This window comes from Borostomias antarcticus, assembly GCF_949987555.1.
Source record: "Borostomias antarcticus genome assembly, chromosome: 13".
Classification (NCBI taxonomy): domain Eukaryota; kingdom Metazoa; phylum Chordata; class Actinopteri; order Stomiiformes; family Stomiidae; genus Borostomias; species Borostomias antarcticus.
This window is the reverse complement of record NC_140246.1, coordinates 11,419,198-11,440,723: the sequence shown is the minus strand read 5'-3', so window position 1 is coordinate 11,440,723 and position 21,526 is coordinate 11,419,198. Positions and strand designations below refer to the sequence as shown.

At 40.0% G+C, this 21,526-nt stretch overlaps 1 protein-coding gene across 1 annotated transcript in view; it reads left to right on the top strand.

Moving 5' to 3' along the window:
• LOC311316836 (basic helix-loop-helix ARNT-like protein 1) overlaps nucleotides 1-21,084 on the top strand; it is a gene marked incomplete at both ends in the record, with an annotated part of 43,239 nt that extends 22,155 nt beyond the window's left edge. Inside the window, 13 exons of the mRNA XM_084447771.1 lie at nucleotides 2,851-3,008; nucleotides 5,921-6,000; nucleotides 7,227-7,319; nucleotides 7,764-7,881; nucleotides 8,727-8,876; nucleotides 13,079-13,313; nucleotides 14,975-15,081; nucleotides 17,885-18,035; nucleotides 18,950-19,014; nucleotides 19,090-19,204; nucleotides 19,754-19,859; nucleotides 20,414-20,507; nucleotides 20,927-21,084. Coding sequence (XP_084303897.1) covers nucleotides 2,851-3,008; nucleotides 5,921-6,000; nucleotides 7,227-7,319; nucleotides 7,764-7,881; nucleotides 8,727-8,876; nucleotides 13,079-13,313; nucleotides 14,975-15,081; nucleotides 17,885-18,035; nucleotides 18,950-19,014; nucleotides 19,090-19,204; nucleotides 19,754-19,859; nucleotides 20,414-20,507; nucleotides 20,927-21,084 — 1,630 coding nt within the window. The remainder of the gene's footprint in view (nucleotides 1-2,850; nucleotides 3,009-5,920; nucleotides 6,001-7,226; nucleotides 7,320-7,763; nucleotides 7,882-8,726; nucleotides 8,877-13,078; nucleotides 13,314-14,974; nucleotides 15,082-17,884; nucleotides 18,036-18,949; nucleotides 19,015-19,089; nucleotides 19,205-19,753; nucleotides 19,860-20,413; nucleotides 20,508-20,926) is intronic.
• Between the last annotated feature and the right edge of the window lie 442 nt (nucleotides 21,085-21,526).

Below are 21,526 nucleotides of genomic sequence, written 5' to 3'. Positions count from 1 at the left end.
CAATGACATTCTATTGCCCAAAAGAGAAGTGCCACCTAAATGACTGTTGGGATACACTGTGAACAAGAGTGACCTTGACAGTCACCGCCACACTCTCCTCTCCTCTGATAAGCAATCGGAGACTGACCTTGCCGGTCACCTCCTCACAAGAGTTAATGAACTTTGAAATAATCTGGAAAATATCATATTTGTTTACAAGAGTTGCAATTGTTGAAACATGAGTTGATAAATAAGTTTGGGTTTTTCCTCTAAATTGACCAAGAGGTTTTTTGCCCCTCTTACACTGGTAACCATTTTATCTTTTTTTTGCCTTGTTAAATCAAGTTTGTTTTTTGGTGAATGGTTGTCCACTCTTAGACTATAAATAGTATAAAATCATGTCATTTTTTTTAAATCTTATTTCCTGTCAAATTTCTGAAGCAAGGGGTTTTGGTGTGTGATTTTGCACGTTGAGAGAAAATAATTTAAAAAAAAAAAAAAAGAGATTTTTTTTTTTTTTTTTTTTTTTTTTCTCCACCTAGTGGAGAGATTATTTCCTTTCCACATGTATAGCATAGCTGACTGTTTACACTGTGTTTGGATTTTATTTTTGTGTGCCTGTTCAGGCACAAATGAGGGATTGTCCAGGAATTTACATCCAAACACCACCTTAAACCTTTGTCCTCAAGTCCCCTGCAAATCATAGTTTCAATCTCCCCCTTTGGAAATGTAAAACACCTCAACTGTCCCCTTTTGTAATTGTAAACACACTCTGCATAGCTCTGCCTCGCTCTTTTGTCCAAGTCAGAAAGGCCACACCTGGTCCTTCCTGCCCTGACTCAGACCTTTGTCTATAATTCAAAGCCATATTCAAAGTGAGTTTCATCCCACATTCCTTCCTTTCACTGTGTGATATCCGTCCCCTCACGATGACGCATAGACAACTCAGCCAATGAAATCCTAGAAAGACTTACCTGTGTTCTGACTGAATATAAGCCAGGCCAGAAGTGACTGACTTCACTTCTCTGACAAACCACCTTTGTTTGCGTTGTTCAGGAAGTCCTTGCGCAAGTATTTGATTTCATTCAATAAACCAGACTCAACCTTTTGAACGTATCTTGGTAAATCTTTGGACTAGACAAGTCTAAAATACTATCACACCTTCCACTTTTAACATAACACAGATATAATTTCTTTAAACAATAAAGTTTAAAAAATGTGTAAATGTATCTCACACTGCTCAGAAACTACTATAAAACAACTATTACAATTTAATTTAATAATCAGGCATAACAATGGCCTTTAAACCAGCAAAGTGCAAATTATTAGAGAGAGAGTGAGAGAGTGTGACAGAGAGGCATAAAGGGAGAGAGAGAGACAGAGTCAGATAGAGGACACCTCTGTTAAGAAAAATTAAACATAAGTTTTTCACATCTGACCCACTTGCCACCACTAACTGAGGCAGAAACAGAGTCAGAGAGAGAGAGTCAAAGAGAGAGAGAGAGAGAGAGAGGAGGACCCCTCAGTTAGGATTTAAATATCCCCAAGAAAATTAAACTTATACACAAAACTCACAACAGAAAGATTGTATGTGAGTGGTGTCCATCAAGGATGAGGATGTGTGGTTCATTCTTGCTGGTATTCACACTTGGCAAAGGTAACTCAAGAAATAGGCTGCCGTCAATCAACCTGAATCTGAAACTCTTCCCACAGATCCAGGAGATGCCCCTTTCATCAGCAACTCATTCATTCTCTTTCTCTGGAAGATGAACATTGGAGAAATACATTTCTTGGGAAGATAGAACAGCTCAGTGCAGTAGACATTCAGTATCGTCATTTTTCTTCCTTGGATATTTTTACTTGCTTGGGGCTTTCTCACCGTTTTCTTGCCATTGGCCTTCTCCTCCAGAGCTGTCTGTTGAGGAGGATATAAGCACTGCTGCTGACTCAGCATTCCTTTTTCTGGGCCTTGTCTGTTTTAACTTTGGCTGAGGTGAGAGTGCCAAGATAATACTTGACACAGAAGGTTCTGTGGTCTCTGTGCAGGATGGACAGAAAACAGTGTTGCATTTCATAAATAGCATTGTTGATAAAACAGGTAGCCTCTGAAATATGAAAGGACACTTTTGTGAGCTATTCTCAGGCTGTCTATCAGTACGCACTGGCCATGGGACAGGTGGAGTTGGCCGTGCTGGCCTAGAGGTATAGGAACAGAGATTTTCCAGAGAAGAGGAAAGAGTAGAGAGGGTAGGAGAGATAAGGATTCAGGGGCGGAGAGGGCAGAGATAACGGCAGAGGAAAGGTCAGTAGGGGAGAGCGAGCGGAGGTGGCTACGGGTAGTAACCATGGGGGTAGGAGGAGGAATTACAGGGGAAGAGGGAATAGAGAGATGGAGGGAAGTGATAGAGAGGTTAGGGGTGGAACAGTGTCTAGTGAAAATGAGATCCAGCTGGTTGCCGGCTTTGTGAGTAGGAGAAGAGGAGAGGTGAAGATCATGAAAAAATTACAACTCCTCATGCTTGTTTGGTTGACTTTTTATGGCAAGCACTTGGTCAAAGTCATAACCTTAAGGTTGACTTAAATAAAAAGTTAATGAAAAAACATACTCGTCCCCTTTTTACATTCATGGTTGATAGTCTGAACTCTGTCTAGAGGGAGCCATTGAAACATCCTGGTTAGTAGGCTAATTGACCAATGTCTGAAAACAAGCTAGTTTGAAGAAAATGTGTGTCAACTTGGAATAACAAGCTCTCTGAATACCATGAAAACGTCCACAAACATGCATGCTGCACACATGCGCATACGCGGTCACAGCTATCGTGAATTTGCACTTGTTTGGTATTTAAACGTGTTTCTTATGTGTCCTTACAGGGAGCCTCACAGCCAAATTGAGAAGCGGCGGAGGGATAAAATGAACAACCTTATTGATGAGCTGTCTGCCATGATCCCTGCCTGTAACTCAATGGCTCGAAAACATGACAAACTCACTGTGCTGAGAATGGCTGTGCAACACCTGAAGTCCTTGAAAGGTAGACCCCATTATAATGTACCTCAGGCCCCATTAGAATTTTATCAAAATGTAATCTTCCGCTTCGCGTCGTATAAATGCAATAAACCACGAGAGGCCGTGTGTTATAGTGATTTTATAACAGCTAGGGGGCGTTGTTAGGTACTCTGTAACCCACGGCTGCGACCACATAACAATTGCTTTGCGTAGCAGCCACTCACAGCAACCTCGCCTTTTTATTAATTACACCAGTGTTTACCTACTGTAGGTATCCTATTACAAAAACGCACTCATCAGTCCGACTCCAACACTTCCACACCCCTACCAGCAAAAAGGAGTGCTTTGGAGAACTGTTGTAATAACTGCACCATAGCTGGAAATATTCAAATAAACGCGAACCACTCAAATTATGCCTACAGTATATAGGCTTATGTGAACAAGGCCTACCAAAATAGGCTAGATAGCCTATGTTGCCTGGCAACCATTTGATTCAGAACTATAGCACTATTAAAAGCTTAATTTCTACATTAGGCATGAATTCTGACATAGGCCTACGTAGCTCTCTAACTGCCGTGTAGAACTTAAGCAATTTTCCATGAGAGGCAGTGGGTTACACAGGATTTTACAACAGCTACGGGGCGTTGTTAGGCCCGACGCAATAGCGATAGTTACAGAGCTACGTATGTCAGAACTCATGCCTAATGTAGAAATTAAAGGACAATGCTCGTTTTTGACAACCTGGACCTTATTTACGATATATTATAAGACGTTTGACTCACCGAGATCACTTTGGTGTAGTTCGGAGGCATGTAGAAGAAATTTAAAATCCAGCGCGAGCCAGTATATCCATGTAATGGCGGTGGTTGGGGCACTTAGAATGCAGTTTCTAAAATCGTTGCTCCAGCACGCTGTGCGCATGCGTGCTGGAGCAAGTGAGGAAGCTATTTCGTGTCTAAAGACATTTCTAAAGATCATATTACAGAGGCATGTGTGATTGATGAAAACATGTGTGGATCTTAGCTAGGTAGCTACACTTCTCTCCTACAGATATTGCTTATTGATACATATGTACCAAGCACATCAACAGCGCTTATTCAGTTTTGGAAATCCGATGATTTCCAGAAAGCATTAACTCCAACCTGAGCTAATGCTTTCTAGAGATCGTGGGACTTCTCAAACTGAGTAAATGCCTCAGATATAAACACAAAACTGCCTGGCTAGCTCAATCTTGTTGTAACTAAGATATATATACATATATATATATATATATATACTAAGATGTTTTTTTGTTTTTTAATCCATGGACAGATTTACCTTCTACGTACGCAAACATCACATGCATGTTAAAGCTAGCACAGTAATCAATGGCGATTCTTATATAACGCAAATGTGCGAACGCTACCCAGGAATGTCAGGAATGTTAGCTTGTCCTGTTGGTACGCCCTGTAGCAATGAGAGTCCAATTACATCACCACATTTTGGCAACCAGAGAGTATTTGGTATGACACCACCAGCCTTTAAAAAAAAAAGTTTTATTGCACCACAATGTTGCACAACATTGACTAGGAGGCATCATTCATTAAGTATACCAGGCCAATTGTTGTTACAGTGTGCTCTAGTTCGAATGGTTCCTAATGAAAAACTTGTGTTTCATGAAGTTGCTGGTGTTACCCTCTTTGGACACAACTACCTTTTACATAAATTGCATTTACGAACGCAACAAATGTGTTAAATACCGATAGCAGCACCATTTGTCCATCAGCTTATCGATACTGACCCAATGATGTACCGGTACCAAAAAATACCGGTTCCCGATACCCATCCCTGGTTATAATACTTTGTAAATTGTATTAATTAAGCTTTCGGTCAGCTGAGAGTTGGCTCGATTAGCTTGTTTACAGAGCTAGGATAAAGTAGCTGTTAGATGATAGAACACAATGATATATTACCTCTGGATCTAAATTATACTTTGTAATGTGGAATGAAAAGTCTGAGAAAAATAACAAGTAACCCAATTATATTGCATTCTGTGAGAATATGGAACCATGTCCATACATTTTTAAAATGGAATAAGCCTCTATCACTCTACTTGCCTCTTTGGAATAATCCAGCATTGCCTTCTATCTTTTGTGACAACGCTTTCAAACAATGGACAGAAAAAGGCACTCAGACCTTTGCTAATTTATATGAACATTGAATATTTCTCTAATTTAAATATGGAATACCTAGCTCACATTTCCATAGATATCTTCAATTAAGAAGCTTCATCAAGTCAATACAACAATCATTAGAGAAACCAAAACCCTCTACGATAGAGAAAACATTAAGACAGTCAGAGAAAACCAAAGTACTTGCCAAACTTTATCGAGTCCTGATGGAGGCTTTTCCAGACAATACTAATGTTATAAGGAGAAAATGGGAATCTGATATTGGGGAAAGCATTGATGAGGAGGAATGGTCGCAGAAGTGCTTAAACGTACTTTCCGGCTCATACAACTGAAGACACGAGCTGTTGCAATTCAAAATTTTGCATAGAACATACTATACTCCAGTGAAATTAAATGCTACACACTCAGAAATGTAATTCTTGTGTTGGAGGTGCAAGAGACAAAAAGGGACTATTTCGCATATGTTGCGGACTTGTTGTGAACTCGCTGGGAGGAGGTATGTTCTATTATCTCATCATATTTGCAACTTAACCTAACTCCTACTCCTTGTCTGTGTCTATTTGGTAATCTTAAGGTTGGAGACAGTTACCAAAAAATATTGGTAAAAAGCATTTATTGCTGCACAAAAATGTATTGCTGTTAACTGGAAGGCTGCATCCCCCCTACACTGTCTCGGTGGAAGGCAGAGATGTCTAGCTACAGTATATTCCACTGAACTACCTGCACTACTTATGTGAAAGCTGTGTTGTTTCTCCTGTCTACTCAGGTGCCAGGAGCTCCTTTGCCGACACCAACTACAAGCCCTCATTTCTGCCTCAGGATGACCTCAAGCATCTTGTACTCAGGGTAAGTGGAAGAGCTCCTTTATGTGCAATGCAGTATCCCATGTCAGTATACACCACGGTAACTGTACACTGACTTTAACAGTTTAGTATACTTCTTCACCCTCCATACTGTGATTATATCTCTTGTTATTCATCTTAAAATGCCTCTGATAATAGTGGGAGTTGCCTCTCTATCACTGATGAAGAGACTCCCAGTACAATTAAAGCCGATGAAAAAAAGAACAGCCATTAGCCTATAAGAGATGCAAAGAGGAGTAGTTTCAATGTAATGACACAGTGATGCAATCCTCATTGATCAAGTCTAAATTTAAATCCCACTGTTTTCTCCCCCCTAAATACTCATATTAAGAAAAAATTTAAGGAGAGGTTCTTGGAAGTTGGAGACTTGTATTTCTGATGATTCAGACAGGACGAGACTTACAATTCCATCTGACTCTCCCACTCTTTATTAGGGCTGTCAAATAAATATTCGAACTTCTTCGAATAGTCGTCGACTTTGGAGAAAAAATGTGCCATCGATCTTCAAAATGTAGATTTGACTAGTAGGCTACCGCAAAGCAGCGTGAGTCACACAGCCTCCCGAGTCCCGCCCATCTTCTAATCATGCCAAAACACATTCCACGTTGATCCAATGGCAGACATTGTAAACAAGCACTGAATCTGATCAAGTAGACCAGCACTAAAGGCTAATACTCTTGTTTTGTTTTCAGTTGGCTAGGCTACAGGCCTGATAAAAGGTCCCTGTTTGCACTAAATGTCACCCATGTTGACTGGGTATTACTTGAATCCCGTGAAAGCTTAGTTTAGGTTACGTTTGTCTTGTTCTTGACAATAGCCTCTTGTTAAAAGTGGTACTGACCAGTTCCCCATTATATGCGTCATTTCTATGCAAAATGATAAAGGCCTATAATAATACTAGAAATCGAATATATTCGATTACCATGAAGTATTTAAGAGAGAAAGTCAAATATAATTTCTGAGCTCAGTTGACAACCCTACTCTTTATTAGCCAATCCCTAGGCAGTTCCCCCTAGTCAAAATCATTTTGAAGATTTGACAGGCTGTGCTGACATTCATTGCTGCTAATGAAGGCTGCAGTTAGCAATACAGTTTTGATTTCTCTTGATCTTATTGTCAGTTTGTACACATTGCAGTAGCATCCATAATAATTATCAGTATTATCTTTCCAGCTTGCAAACATTGTGTTACTGTTTTTACCTTTCTCAGGCCACAGAAGGATTCCTGTTCGTAGTGAGTTGTGACCGAGGGAAGATTCTTTTCACCTCTGAATCCGTCTCCAACATACTGAATTTCAGTCGGGTCTGTGATGCATTCAATTCAAATTACTTTCTGTAAGAAACTTCATTCATAAAAATAATTTGAATTGAACGCTTTCAAGCATGCAGCCTACAATATTTTGGGGACATCTCTGAATTAAATTCCAATTATACTACAAAGGGGTTAAATGCAATAGTTACATTACTAAATTATTTCTACCAATTGGTGCCAATTGGAGACAATAGTGTGTAACCAGTCTTAAATTCTCAATAGAAAAAATCCTGCATTGCCAACCCATGGCCTTTATCCCTCCATTCATGGTCCATCCATCCTTTCATATGTTATAGTCCTGAAAAATAATCAGTAAAGATTGTGGAATACCATATTATTTGTTACCAACAATATAATCTTATGTTATGTTTAGAATTCATCAATTTGTCCACAAATCAGACTGAAAACATCATGCGATGCTGTTTCTGTTCTAAGTTGGAACTGGATGGACAGAGCCTTTTTGATTATGTACACCCGAAAGACATTAGCAAGGTGAAGGAGCAACTGTCAGCGTCGGAGCTATACCCTCGTGAACGGCTCATAGATGCCAAAAGTAAGTCAGAAAAGGTCTATATTAAAATAATTAACTATGCATAATCATAAAAGTCATCATGTAGATTATCTCCTTTACAATTACTCTGAATCTGAGACACTTTTTGCACAATAGCGAGAAAAACCTCTGTGTTTTGCAGCCTGTCTTATTAGATCACACTATACAGTAGGCTATATTCACAAGGGAGTGTCACAGGAAGGGAGGGGGGTTAGTATTTTCAGGAAGTAATGAGAAGTATACAGGTAGGTCCATAAATATTTGGACATTCACACAATTGTCATTGTTTTGGCTTACACCACCACAAGGGATTTGAAATGAAACATTCAATGTGCTTTAAGTGCAGAGCAGACAACACTTAATTTGAGGGTATTTACATCCAAATCAGGTGAACGGTGTAGGAATTACAACAAATTGTATATGTGGTACCCCCCTTTTTAAGGGACCAAAAGCAATTGGACAAATTAACATAATCATAAATCAAATTGTCACTTTTAATATTTGGTTGCAAATCCTTTGCAGTCAATGACAACCTGAAGTCTAGAACCCAAAAACATCACCAGACGCCGAGTTTCGTCCCTGGTGATGCTCTGCCAGGCAGGCCTGTCTGGGAGATATGAGAGGCCCTGTGCGAAATGGGCATTGCGAGGCCTTTATGCACTATGCATGCACGTCCCCCGATACGGCCTTCGGCACATTATTAATTATGCCACCGGTTTACATGCAGGATCCAGCCCCTCAATTCAGCTGTTTGAGGATTAACTGGTGTTACATGTTTCCTCTACTGTTACAGTAGGTATTCAGTGCGCAGAATTTTTGGATCACAATATTATCTTTACATTTGGTAGCGGGGTTGCAGGTGCAGACGGGCCAGCCTGTAGGAGCAGCCCAATTGTGCACGGGGGCGAGACGTTCCTTCTTCTGCCGTATGAAGCACCGCAGAGTGGTAGTGAAGATGGAGGAAAAAGCTTCCCTGCCTAATAGTTCTAAAAAGAAGGGTACAGTATTCCTCTCCACACACTACTAGGGCTGGGTGTTGGTAAGGACCTCACGATACGATACATATCACGTTACATGGGTCACGATACAATACTATTACGATACATTGTGATACGATACAATATATATTGCAATACTCTACATACATGACTGAAAATGTTAAAATACATGTGAAAATACAACTCTCTGGAGGTGATCCTGAGGGCGGAGGGAATGATGTAAGGACATTTTAAATCTATTTAAAATATGAATAATGTATCTATGACTGAATCCTGTCCTTAATTTTCGATATCATATCCTGTCATGTTCTGTATCTGTACTGTACTGCAGACAATCGATACGGTGTTGTGGGAATTGCTGTATTAATTTTATTGCATAGCCCTACACACTACTGTACATCCAACACCACATAGGGTAGTGCAGCCTAGGTTTTTATACACCGGGGGCATCATGAATAAATGACACTAAAATGTGAAATACTCACCTGCGAATATTGCGCATCCAAAATCTACATACTGGTGGCGATGTTAATTTTCAATTTAGATTGTTGTGGCTCGCGCCAGGTCATAGCCAGCACTTTCATTTGGAGAGGACAGCGGAACATGAAGAGTTTCACCGGCGTCAGGACCAATACCTTTGGATGTCTGTGGCATAGTGGAGTTTTTATTTTAAACAATGATGACAGCCACTGAGGGGCGAAAGTGGTAAACTTGTTTGGACGCGTGCTGGGCTAAATAAACCAATGCCGAGTGAAATTACATAGCCTATCTTTGGATTCGGCAATCCATTTATTTACATAGCCTACTTTACACATATGCTCACCTTAGGACAGGCAAAGGTACATACTTAGCTTCAATGGTATTCCATTAATACTCGAGCATGCCAGTCACGCTCATATGTGGCATACTTTAAACAATAGGGGCGAATAGGGTAAGTTTGTTTGGTCGACCTATTCAGCATTAGTTCCCTATTGTAGGCTATTCGTAAGCTATGCAGTTTGTAAAAAAAAAAAAAAAAAGAGTTGTTAAAATTGTTTTCACACTAAGTGCAAATTCTGTTTGAAATAACTTTTTTTGGCCAACTGGTATTTTGATAAGCCTCATTCGGCCTAGTTGTACTGTCTCTTGGAGCCAGATCAAATGAATGATTCGTATTTACTATATAGCCTAATTTTTATACAAGTAATATTCTTATGGGTTTAAATAGCCTGATCTAAACAACTTGATAGTAGCCTAACAGGTATTTCCCATCTTTGCTGAGCAAAGGTTTTGTGCAAAAATAATTGGTCTGTTACATAGACACGTCACAAATATAGGCCAGTTGATTTCAGCGACTGAAGCAAGTTTGAAATGTTGAGCTGAATGCTTTCTGACATGCTTTTGAAAGCAGCACTCTACTGTATGTATTGGTAACCCCTAAAACATTCCCCAAATGACCAACTCGAGCAGCCAGTCACCCTCAATTGCCATTGACAAAACTGTTTGTGCTTCCCATTTACACGTGCTTCTAGCTAGTTATAATGCTCCACCTCGGGTTGAATGTATGCATGTATATAGTGCTTTATATAAGGATTAAATAAAACAAACAAAACAACATTATGGCCCCAACACACAGTTTGAGGCATTGTTGGTGCCGCTGTCTTTATAATTGTCATTTCTTTTGTCACAACTTCCAGCATTGTTGTTTTCAATATAACATTGTCTACAATAAGCTATATCATTGGTCAAACTGATTTTGTCGCTGACAAATAAAAGCAAAAATCTAAACCGTTTCATTTCTTGTACGTCTTCATTAATGGGACTTCGTTTTATTATTTGCAAATTAATCTTGCGAAGAAGGGCCCTTGAGCAGTGGCATTTTACATTAAAAACATACAGGAAAACTACAGTAACCTAAATTAGGGCACTGCAAAACTGCATTTCACTTAGAAATTACAAATTACAATCCACAGAAAAATGACTGCGCTCACACATGACTACATTAACGGATCCTATAATAATAATAATAATAATAATAATAATACATCAAATTTGTATAGTGCTTTTTCTGGATACCCAAAGTTGCTTTACAAAACAAGTTTTAAAAGAAAATCGTCTCTTTTTTATATAGCGATATCTCGTGGCACAATATATCGTTACACCCCTACTAATGAACTAATAATGAACTAGTCATTAGCAAATCATTTATATGCATTTATAAAAGATTCATACATATTTTGTAATTATATTAGTTTAACATTCACAAATTATCGATTTATGACACATCAGGGTTACTTGTAAATCATTTGTTCAACATTTAATGTTAAAGGTATAATAATATGTGGATTAAAATAAACATTTTTTCAAAAATAATACATCCATAGGGCTTTGCGAAGGCTGCAGAGTAAAAGTATTGCTTTTCCATAAAAAAATATATTTTGTCTGAAATTATTACATTATGAAATTTTGACGGCCCGACAATGACACTCTGTTGATATCATACCAGCCAATAGTATTACAGCGTTGCTACTGCGCGCCGGGTTGCCAGGTACTATTCTAGCTTCACCACTGTGAGATTAGCAGTAGCCAGCAAACGTTATACTTCCATGAATTAGCAGCATTATAGATGTTGGTTAGCATCAAGTGTGTGTGCGACTATAAAACGGCAGCTTTTCCGTCCACTTCCGCTCACTCTTTTCAGCTAAACGTTTGGTAAAATGGTCAAGTTTTGTCTTCCTGCTTCTCCGCCTGAGCCCCGGAGAACCGTGCGATACGAATCTCAAAAGCTCAGTGACCGAAGAAGAAGCAAAAGTCGGATAAATATCGGGCCAGCCTTTGCTCGTTGGACGGAGTTTATGGAGTTTCATGGGATAAAGTTGCATGGTGACATGGCTACCTTTCTACTAGACCGGTAAGCTAGCTAACTAGCTATCGTTATCTTTCTTGGAATCTGCATAGCCAGACCTAACGTTATCTCCACACTACAGCATCTAACGTAACTTATTACATGGCACTCTGAAATACTTGATTGTGATTACTGATTAGTGTAACATTATGTTCCTCTCGGAGTGAAGATCTTATCACAGTATGACTGAAACAGTGCATTCTCTGGCATTTTGGGAATACTATACATTGTATTGTTGCAGTTCTTATCTTTAGACACTAGATGGGGGAAATAATCCACATACTACATATTCTACCTTTAATGTGTTGTAACACATTTGTAAATGCTTTCAAGAATACCTACACCTTAATTACTAGACATGCCAGTCATTTGATTTTCATCTTCATGTTTAACAAATGATTTGTTATGCATGCATAAAGAAATGTATAAATCATTTCTAGAGGTTTTTGCATTCCCTAATCTAAAATGTAAACTACTCACTGTGTACAAATGTCTGTTGAAGGTTATAAATCATTTGGGGACTACCTTTTTCCTTACGTTGTAGATGATCTATTCATGTAGTAAATAATTATTTGTTTTGCATTCCTAATAATTCCTTAATCTAATATTGCAACAATTAACAATCTATAGACATTAATTAAAGGGGTAGTGTGCTATTTTGGACATTTAGCCTTATATGAGGTCTGTCTACAATAAACCTGAAACATAGAGACCATAATTTCACTGATCATTTTTCTGCAGGCTTTCACTGAGCTATAAAATATATATATAAGTCAATGGAGCACCCATAAATGCATTGGAAAAACTATGATAAATATAATTTAACAAGACGGGAAGCACAGGGTGTAATTTTACATATCTCAGTCTGATATCCTGTGAAATGTACCCCAATACGAATACTGTATTTTTACATGTTTGGCATGGCCTGGACATTCCCCTGGCACTTGTTTTCACTGCTCCCATGGAGGACTACATGTATGTGCAAGCCATGCCAAACACCTAAAAATATTTGGATCGCAATACTTTTCACAGAAGAGCATACTGACAGATGGGGGTAGACTCACAGGCAGTCTTTCAGTCTCCCCTCCTGTTTATGTTCATGGGGGCGTGGGAGCATAGGACATGTTCATGGGGGCATAGGACCTTAGAATCCCTTCATTACCATTTGTTTGTTAATTGAAATTGATAGGTTAGCATAGGCATAGTAACATTTAATTAAATTAATCAATCAATAATTTTTTTTTACCTATCATTAAACTATTAAATCTTTGAAACTGTTCAACTAATTCTCAAACATTTTATGTGTCTCATCTTATAGAGTCCCAGCGATACTGCACAGTTCATTGCACTGGTTATATGCGCAGTTGGCCTTCCAGTCAACTGAACACTGAGAGCAATGTTGATAAGGAAGGATCCTACCTCACCTGCTTGGTGGCCATGTGTCGTGTCCATCCCCACATTTCCTATCAGCCCACACCAGAGGTCACGGTCAAACCAACAGAGTTTGTCACTCGCTATGCAATTGATGGCAAGTTTACCTTTGTGGACCAACAGTAAGTGACATCTCTATCCCTATTACCTATAACACATTAACGGTGTGTCCATTACCACACGTTAAATAATATTATAGTAATTGAACACTATCAGACTTTCAAACCCCATACCCTAGATGGGATATTGCACGATTATATCCAATTTAACAGGAATAGACATCTACAGTAGAAGGTAAGCTATCGGGGAGTTCTATGCTATCAGGGAGTTCTACAGCAGTCTATAAACTATCTGGGAGAGTTTTATAAGCGATCAGGAAGAAATCTACCCCTATAGTCTATAAGCTACCAGGTAGAGATCTGTAGTAGTCTATAAGCTATCTGGGAGAGATCTACAGTTATATATTTATATTTACATTTATTCATATATTTATAAATATATATATATATATATATATAATATATATATATAGTATATATCCTCCCGTTTTCGGGTTCCAAAGGTATTTGTAGGGAATATCATTATGTACAATGAATTTGTCATGTTTTATACGTGGGCGCTTATCCTTTGTATGCAGTGACGCATGATGCATAGAGATCACTAAATGCTGGGTTTCTTCCCTGGTAATGTTCTGCTTGGCTTGTACTGCAGTCATGTTCAGTTCTTGCATGTTTTGTGACCTTTTTGCCTATAGTCTTCCAATACAGAATTTTAATTGACTTGGCCAGACAGTTTTGGCCCTGGCATTGTTTTTGGTTATTGCATAAAGTGTTGTTTGGAGTAAGTGGATAGCCAGTGAGTTTGGAGGCATTTGGTTCTTGAAGGCATTTGGTTCTGAGCAGACAACAGGTTGTAGTGGCACATTGTAGTGTATTTTTTACTTCCTAGACCTAGGCAGACTTCAAGGTTTTCTTCAAGGATCTTGGTGTACTAAGCTGCCCCCTCTATCAGGACTAGTCGCCCCGTTCCCACTGCTGAAAAACATCCCCACATCAGGATGCTGCCACCGCCTGCTTCACTGTAGGGATGGTATTAGCCCATTGATGAGCAGTGCCTGATTTCCTCTAGACATGACGCTTGGTATTCAGGCCAGAAAGGTCAATTTTTGTTTCATCAGACCCGAAAATCTTGATTCTCATGGTTTGAGAGTCCTCAAGGTACCTTTTGGCAAACTCTAAGCGGGTTGTCAAGTACCTTTTACTAAGCAGTGGCTTCCGTCTGACCACTCTACCATAATGGCCTGATTGGTGGAGTGCTACCTGGATGGCTGATCTTCTGAAAGGTTCTCCCATCTCCACAAGGATACACTGGAGCTCTGTCAGAGTGACCCTCGGGTTCCTACTCACCTCCCTGGCCAAGGCCCATCTTCCCCCCTTGAACAGATTTCAAGATTTTTTTTAAATCAGTCAAATCAGTGGTTTCGAAATGGTGAAAATTCTGTTAGTACTGAGTACCCTGTTAGTACCCCTAACCTTAGTTAGTACCCTGGCCAAATGGATTACACCAGATGGATTACACCAGATGAATTACACCAGATGGATTACACCAGTGGACCTGTTATAAATTCTGATCTTAATGAGTAGCTACAGCATTTGTTCCCACCTGCCTCACAGTTTGCTAAATTCCCACATTTCACTGTTTATTTTTCAGTCATATCCATAATAATTGAGCAAGAGAATGAAAAACAACACCTCCCATCTTTGTGTTCTACCATTCCCCTCAGAGCCACTACTATTATAGGCTACCTGCCACAGGAACTACTTGGGACATCATGTTATGAGTACATCCACCAGGATGACCTGCAACACCTTGCAGAGAGACACAGAACAGGTAATGAAATTGTTTGTTTTCCATATTGCTAAGGACACCAGCATGATTTTGGACTGATGGAAGTGATGATTACATTTGTACATGTATTTTCTGGCCTTCGGGGCCATCTGGAAATCCTTCTCAATTAAAGGCAAAATGTCAAAGTAGAATGAGGCCTCATGGGGCTACATTGGCTGCGTTTACATGGACAGTTTAATTCCCTTTTCATTCGGAATGAAATCCCAATCCTATTAAAAGTTATCGTGTAAACACCTACATCGGAATGAAAATGGCCAATGCGATTGAAAATCTAATCCGATGTAAGGGGCTGGTGTAGTCCAATTCTCAATCCGATTTTTTTTTTTTTGTATGTATACGCTTAATCGTATTAAAATTAATTCCGGTCTTTCTGCACAAACTCGTTTCCTTGCCCTTATGGCGCGAATACGTAGGCCTACATACGAAAATTGATCTGTTCCTTGTTCTATGCAACATATATCAATTTGTCAAAAATGTTGATTATTTTTTATGTATAATGTGTGCATACGACCTTGATGCAATTACACTTTTGTAGTTATATTTTCTACAATAATTGGAAAGAAAAGAATGTGTTGTTGCTCTGAGTGTTTACCTCGGGGGGATGTACAGTGATGCCCCCGAGATGAGTGGTAAATGACCCGCTACCGTTAGCAGGTCCAGTCACAATCCCTTCTCCTCCTCAACAGACGAAGGGTAAGCAGTAAAAGGTTTTGGTCTTACTGCTGCTTCACGAACAGAAGGAAAATTTGTCCAAAAAAGGCCCTAATAATGTGGTCAACCATCTTGCTGCTATCTGGAACGAGGACTACAGTGTTTTCTTCCGGTAAATGTAACCCCCTGTCCAATCAGAAGCCTTCCCAGCCCCAAACCTTACGCGGACCAAAATAAATGCAATTAAAAGTGTCTCCCATGTAAACCCTCATTCGGAATGACTATTTCCCATGTAAACTCGCAGGAAAAACTTAAATTCCGAATTTGGATTATTTGATTCCGAATGAAAAGCCATTGAGGTACAAACCGCAGCCATTGAGGTACAAAAAAAATCCTTGTTAAGCCATTTCCACATTAAGCATTAATCCTTAAATACATTTTTATTGATTGGAGACCACATCCTTTCAAAACCACCATATCCATCCATCCATCCATCCATCCATCCATCCATCCATCTTCATCTGCTTATGCGGGGTCGGGTCGCGGAGGCAGCAGCTCCAGCAGGGGGCCCCAGACATCCCTTTCCCTAGCAGAATCAACCAGCTCTGCCTGGGGAATCTTTAACCGCTCACAGGCCAGTGCGGAGATGTAGTCCCGCCACCTAGTCCTGGGTCTACCCCGCGGCCTCCTCCAAGCCGGACACGCCTGGAACACCTCCCTAGGGAGGCGCCCAGGAGGCATCCTCACTAGATGCCCGAACCACCTCAACTGGCTCCTTTCGACGCAAAGGAGCAGCGGCTCTACTCCGAGTCTCTCCCGGATGACTGAACTTCTCACCCGATCTCTCAGGGAGACCCCAGCCACTCTCCGGAGAAAACTCATTTCGGCTGCTTGTATCCGTGATCTCGTTCTTTCGGTCATGACCCATCCTTCATGACCATAGGTGAGGGTGGGGACGAAGATAGACCGGTAGATCGAGAGCTTTGCCTTTTGGCTCAGCTCTCTTTTCGTCACAACAGTGCGGTAAAGCGACTGCAGAACCGCACCAGCTGCTCCGATTCTCCGGCCAAACTCCCTCTCCATGGTTCCCTCACTCGTGAACAAGATCCCCAGATACTTGAAAGTCCTTCACTTGGGGTAAGGACTAATTTCCTACTCGGAGTGGACAGGCCACCTGTTTCCTGCTGAGAACCATGGCCTCAGATTTAGAAGTGCTTTTTCTCATCACAGCCGCTTCACACTCAGTTGCGAACCTATCCAGAGAGTGCTGGAGGTCGCAGGCAGCTGATGCCATCAGGACCACATCATCTGCAAAAAGCAGCGACGTGATCCCCAGCTCACCGAACTGCAAACCCACCTCCCCACGGCTACGCCTCGATATCCTGTCCATGAAAATCACAAACAGGATTGGTGACAAAGCGCAGCCCTGGCGGAGGCCAACCCCCACTGGAAAGGAAGACGACTTACTGCCGAGAACCCGGACACAGCTCTCGCTCTGGGTGTACAGGGATTGGATGGCCCTAAGTAGGGACCCCCTCACCCCATACTCCCGCATAACCCTCCACAAGACCTCTCAAGGGACCCGGTCGTAAGCCTTCTCCAAGTCCACAAAACACATGTAGACAGGTTGGGCAAACTCCCAAGCCCCCTCCAAGATCCTTGCGAGAGTGAAGAGCTGGTCGGTAGTTCCAGGACCAGGACGAAATCCGCATTGTTCCTCTTCGATCTGAGGTTCGACTATCGGCCGGACCCTCCTTTCCAGCACCTTGGAGTAAACTTTCCCTGGGAGGCTGAGTAATGTGATGCCTCTATAATTTGCACACACCCTCTGGTCCCCTTTTTTTAATATTGGGACCACCACCCCAGTCTGCCACTCCTTCTGCCACTGACCCAGACTTCCACGCAATGTTACAGAGGCGTGTCAACCAAGACAGCCCCTCTACACCCAGCGCCTTCAGCATTTCTGGACGGATCTCATCAGAACCACCATAATCCCCCACAATGTTATGATATTGGTTCTGTATCTATGTTGCTTAAACAAAATAATTGCAAAACCATTGAGTCACACAGGCGCAAAGGGATGCTAGGTATTTCATGCTATTCATTCCAATGCCACAACTTTATCTCTCTGCAGTTCTTCACAGCAAAGAGAAGATTGGGACAAGATGCTACAAGTTTAAAACAAAACATGCCTCCTTTGTCATGCTCCAAAGTCAGTGGTTTAGTTTCATAAATCCATGTACCAAAGAAGTTGAGTTTATTGTGTCAAACAACAGAGTTGTCTCGTAAGTATCAATACTTCTTCAAAGTATAACGCTGCACTGGTAGTAAACTCACCTCCCTGGACTCAGAGAGCTAATTGCTATGCTTAAGATTTACGCAACCTGTATGCTAAGGTCTCCAATACTTTAGAGATGGAATTTGCTTGTGCAAAGCATTCTGATTCTGCTGTGAGCATACTAGTCACATCAGGTCTAAACTATTTGGTATTCCACTTGTGTAAAGACTGCTGGAGTGAGCAGAGGTGTTTTCAACTACTACATTTGTGTTGATGATTTGTCACACGTTATCAATTGAAATATACATTAAAGGTGCAGTGTGTGATTTTGGCAACATCTAGTGGTGAGGTTGCAGATTCCAACCATCTGATTAAAATTACATGTTGCAACATGGCAGCTTCCGACCCTCTGCCTATGTAGATATAAAGGGCTTGTTCTGAGTAATGAAAAAAATAATGATTCTTATTTTCATTGGATTATACAGTAACTAAAACATACTTATACATATTATATTACATTCCTGCTAAGTCAATACAAAATTCTGCACACTGCATCTTTAACCATAACTGAGGGATTACATGTAGGCTATTTGAGGAGTGCTTGGTCAAAAGCATTGTGGGAAAGGTATTGTTTGAATAGTTAATAATTATTTTTAATAAAAACAGGTAATGAATTTACAAAGCAATTTAACAATATTGATATATTCAAATCAGTCAACATGCCTTTGTTAAGAGTCTGCAATAATAAATGAATTGACCGTAATGTTATTTGAGGCAAACTTTCCTCAATTCTAATTACATATTCATCTGATTGCTTCAAAAGACAAATACATTTGGCTAGATTGCTATCCTTGCCATATACTGTAAATTATTCATTATACTGCAGATTATGAGTCATCCTTTTTACCTTTCTACAAACAGGAGGCCTAATCATACAGACAGGGATGATAAAAGTGGAAAGTTGAACAGCTCAAAGGTGTTAGAAGGTAAGGAGAGGAAAAGATTTGCTTTGTGATCTGCTTTTACCCTCACATTTCTGTCACTGTCTTTTTGTTTTACAGAAGAGAGCAAATGTATTCTACCCATAATTCCTGGAATTTCCGGTGGCACAGGCACCATGATCTATGCTGGCAGTATAGGGACCCAAATTGCAAATGAGCTCATAAATTCAAACAGGTAAAATATGTGTAATGTTGCTTTATTAACATACAGATGACTGCTGAGGATACATTCACTTGAGAAATGTATTTTCAGTCACACTTTACAATAAGGGTCACAAAAAACGTTAGTTAACTGTTAACTAATGCTTATTTAGGGTTAGGTTAGGTTACTAATGTTAATTAATACCTTAGGTAGGGTTAGGGTTAGGGTTAGGGTTAGGTGAGTTAACCTTAGTTAACATAAATAACATTAGTAAATGGTTAATAGAGACATTAGTTAACTGTTACATAATGCTTAATAATGCATTAACTAATGTTTATTAATGTACCCTTATTGTAAAGTGTTACCGTATTTTCAGACATGGGCCACTCATTATATCTAAACAATTAAATTAAATTAAATTTTAAATGAAAAAATGTAATATGAACTTCATTCACTGAACACTATAAATAATATACGTAAATAAAGTGTTGCATGTGAAAATGTAATGTATTTGCTTTGTTATTGGCTATTGGTTCTTGTATTGTGTACTTCTTCAATCTACTACTGTATATGTTTTTACAGGCTTAATTCTTCTCCATCCAGTGGAAATGCCAGTCCATTCTGTCCACTACTGGAGGGATCTCCATTAGTGCCCTACCAGGCCAGCAGCAGTGTGAGTGACCTCTACGTAAGGGATAACATATGGCCAGCCGGTCATTATATAAAAACAAGAGCCTGACAGTGCATTTGGAACCCCAAGGTGAAGCTGTGGGGTTATGTAACACACTGAAGGGCTCTTACTTTTCGATAATGACCAGTTGGCCATCCCACTTTTTACACAGCTACTTACCAACAACATTAATACAATAGGCCTACACTTTTTATTTCGCCAGCAAAATGGTTCCATGTGCTTGAGCATTGGACAGAGATTGGCTTGTTGAGAATAGGTTCACATACAACAGCCACATTATAACGTTTAGCAACTTTCAGACAACTTACATCTGTCAGCAGGATAATACACTCCGAGGTGTGCTGTTATCGAAAAATAATGCACTACGGAGGCAAACCCCAATAATAGCCCCCGTAATTAGTAATTAGCCCCCACGTTGTGCATTATTTTTCTATATCAACACACCTCGTCTTATATTATCCCTTACATATGAGATCATCAGAGTGTGTTGCTCTGGTTTGGAGTGTAATGTTTTGCTCTGGTTTTGAGTGCAATGCATTGTGACCCTCCAGGTGTCTAATACAGAGGATACATCAGGCAGGTCTGGATTGTCATCTCAATCAAGGGCAGAAGCATTTTCTGGGGATCAGATACTTATAGACACAGGTAATACATTCATAAGTACCACGTCAAATCGCCTGTCAAAGGGGCAATAACCCACTGTGATATTGAAGCAACAGTCCTCAAGTAACAGTTGAATTAATAATTTGAATTTGAAGAGTTAATTATCTTACCCTTGAATGCTTTCAGGAAGCACACTATATTTTGGGTTTGATTGCATGCAATTAATACACCATTAAAATGGGGTATTATCTGACTGCTACGGTGCTACCTGTCATATAACAGTATACCATTAGTGGTTATGAGTTAAAATGTCAGGAATTTTACATGGCAAGAGGTAATCCACTACTTTATACTCAAGAAAAATGCCCCAAAAAACAAAAATGGTATTCCGACTAGCTGTATGTTTGTTGGTTTTGGAAATATTGGTTAATTTTGATGACCCAACATTTGTTGTCCCACAGGAGAGGCATCCCAACTGGACCTGGACAGCATGGTGGTGTCGGGCCTTAGCAACCTGAGCAATGATGAGGCAGCTATGGCAGTAATCATGAGCTTACTGGACACTGATGCCAACCTAGGGGATGCTGTAGACTTCAATGACATGCACTGGTCCCTTTAAAGGGCAAAACCTTGTCCTGGTGATGACTTGCTGAACTCTGAACACCAGTTGAACATTGTAAACTCCTAATGATGCTCTGATAGATGCTGTCAGGTCAGGTGACTTTTAGCTACCAAGGAAAGTTACAGCTTGTAAGTACAGCTCATTGTGTTTTTGGAGAGGTAACCTATGTCAGGAAATCTCTTCTACTGCTTTCATACATTATTTATTTTACATGAATGCATTGTTTTATTCATCCTTTTAGTTAGGAAGGTTTGTGAACATTTTCCTTAACTGTATGTGTACTAAAGGACTGAGCCATGGTTTGCCTGTACACAGTGGTAACATATTGCTTATAAAATGTACTGTACTTAATACATTTTCTGTGTTCCTGCTGGTGAGGAAGGGGAGAGTTTACTTTTTTACCTATCCAGTGCCATAATTGTTGATTAAATCATGTATC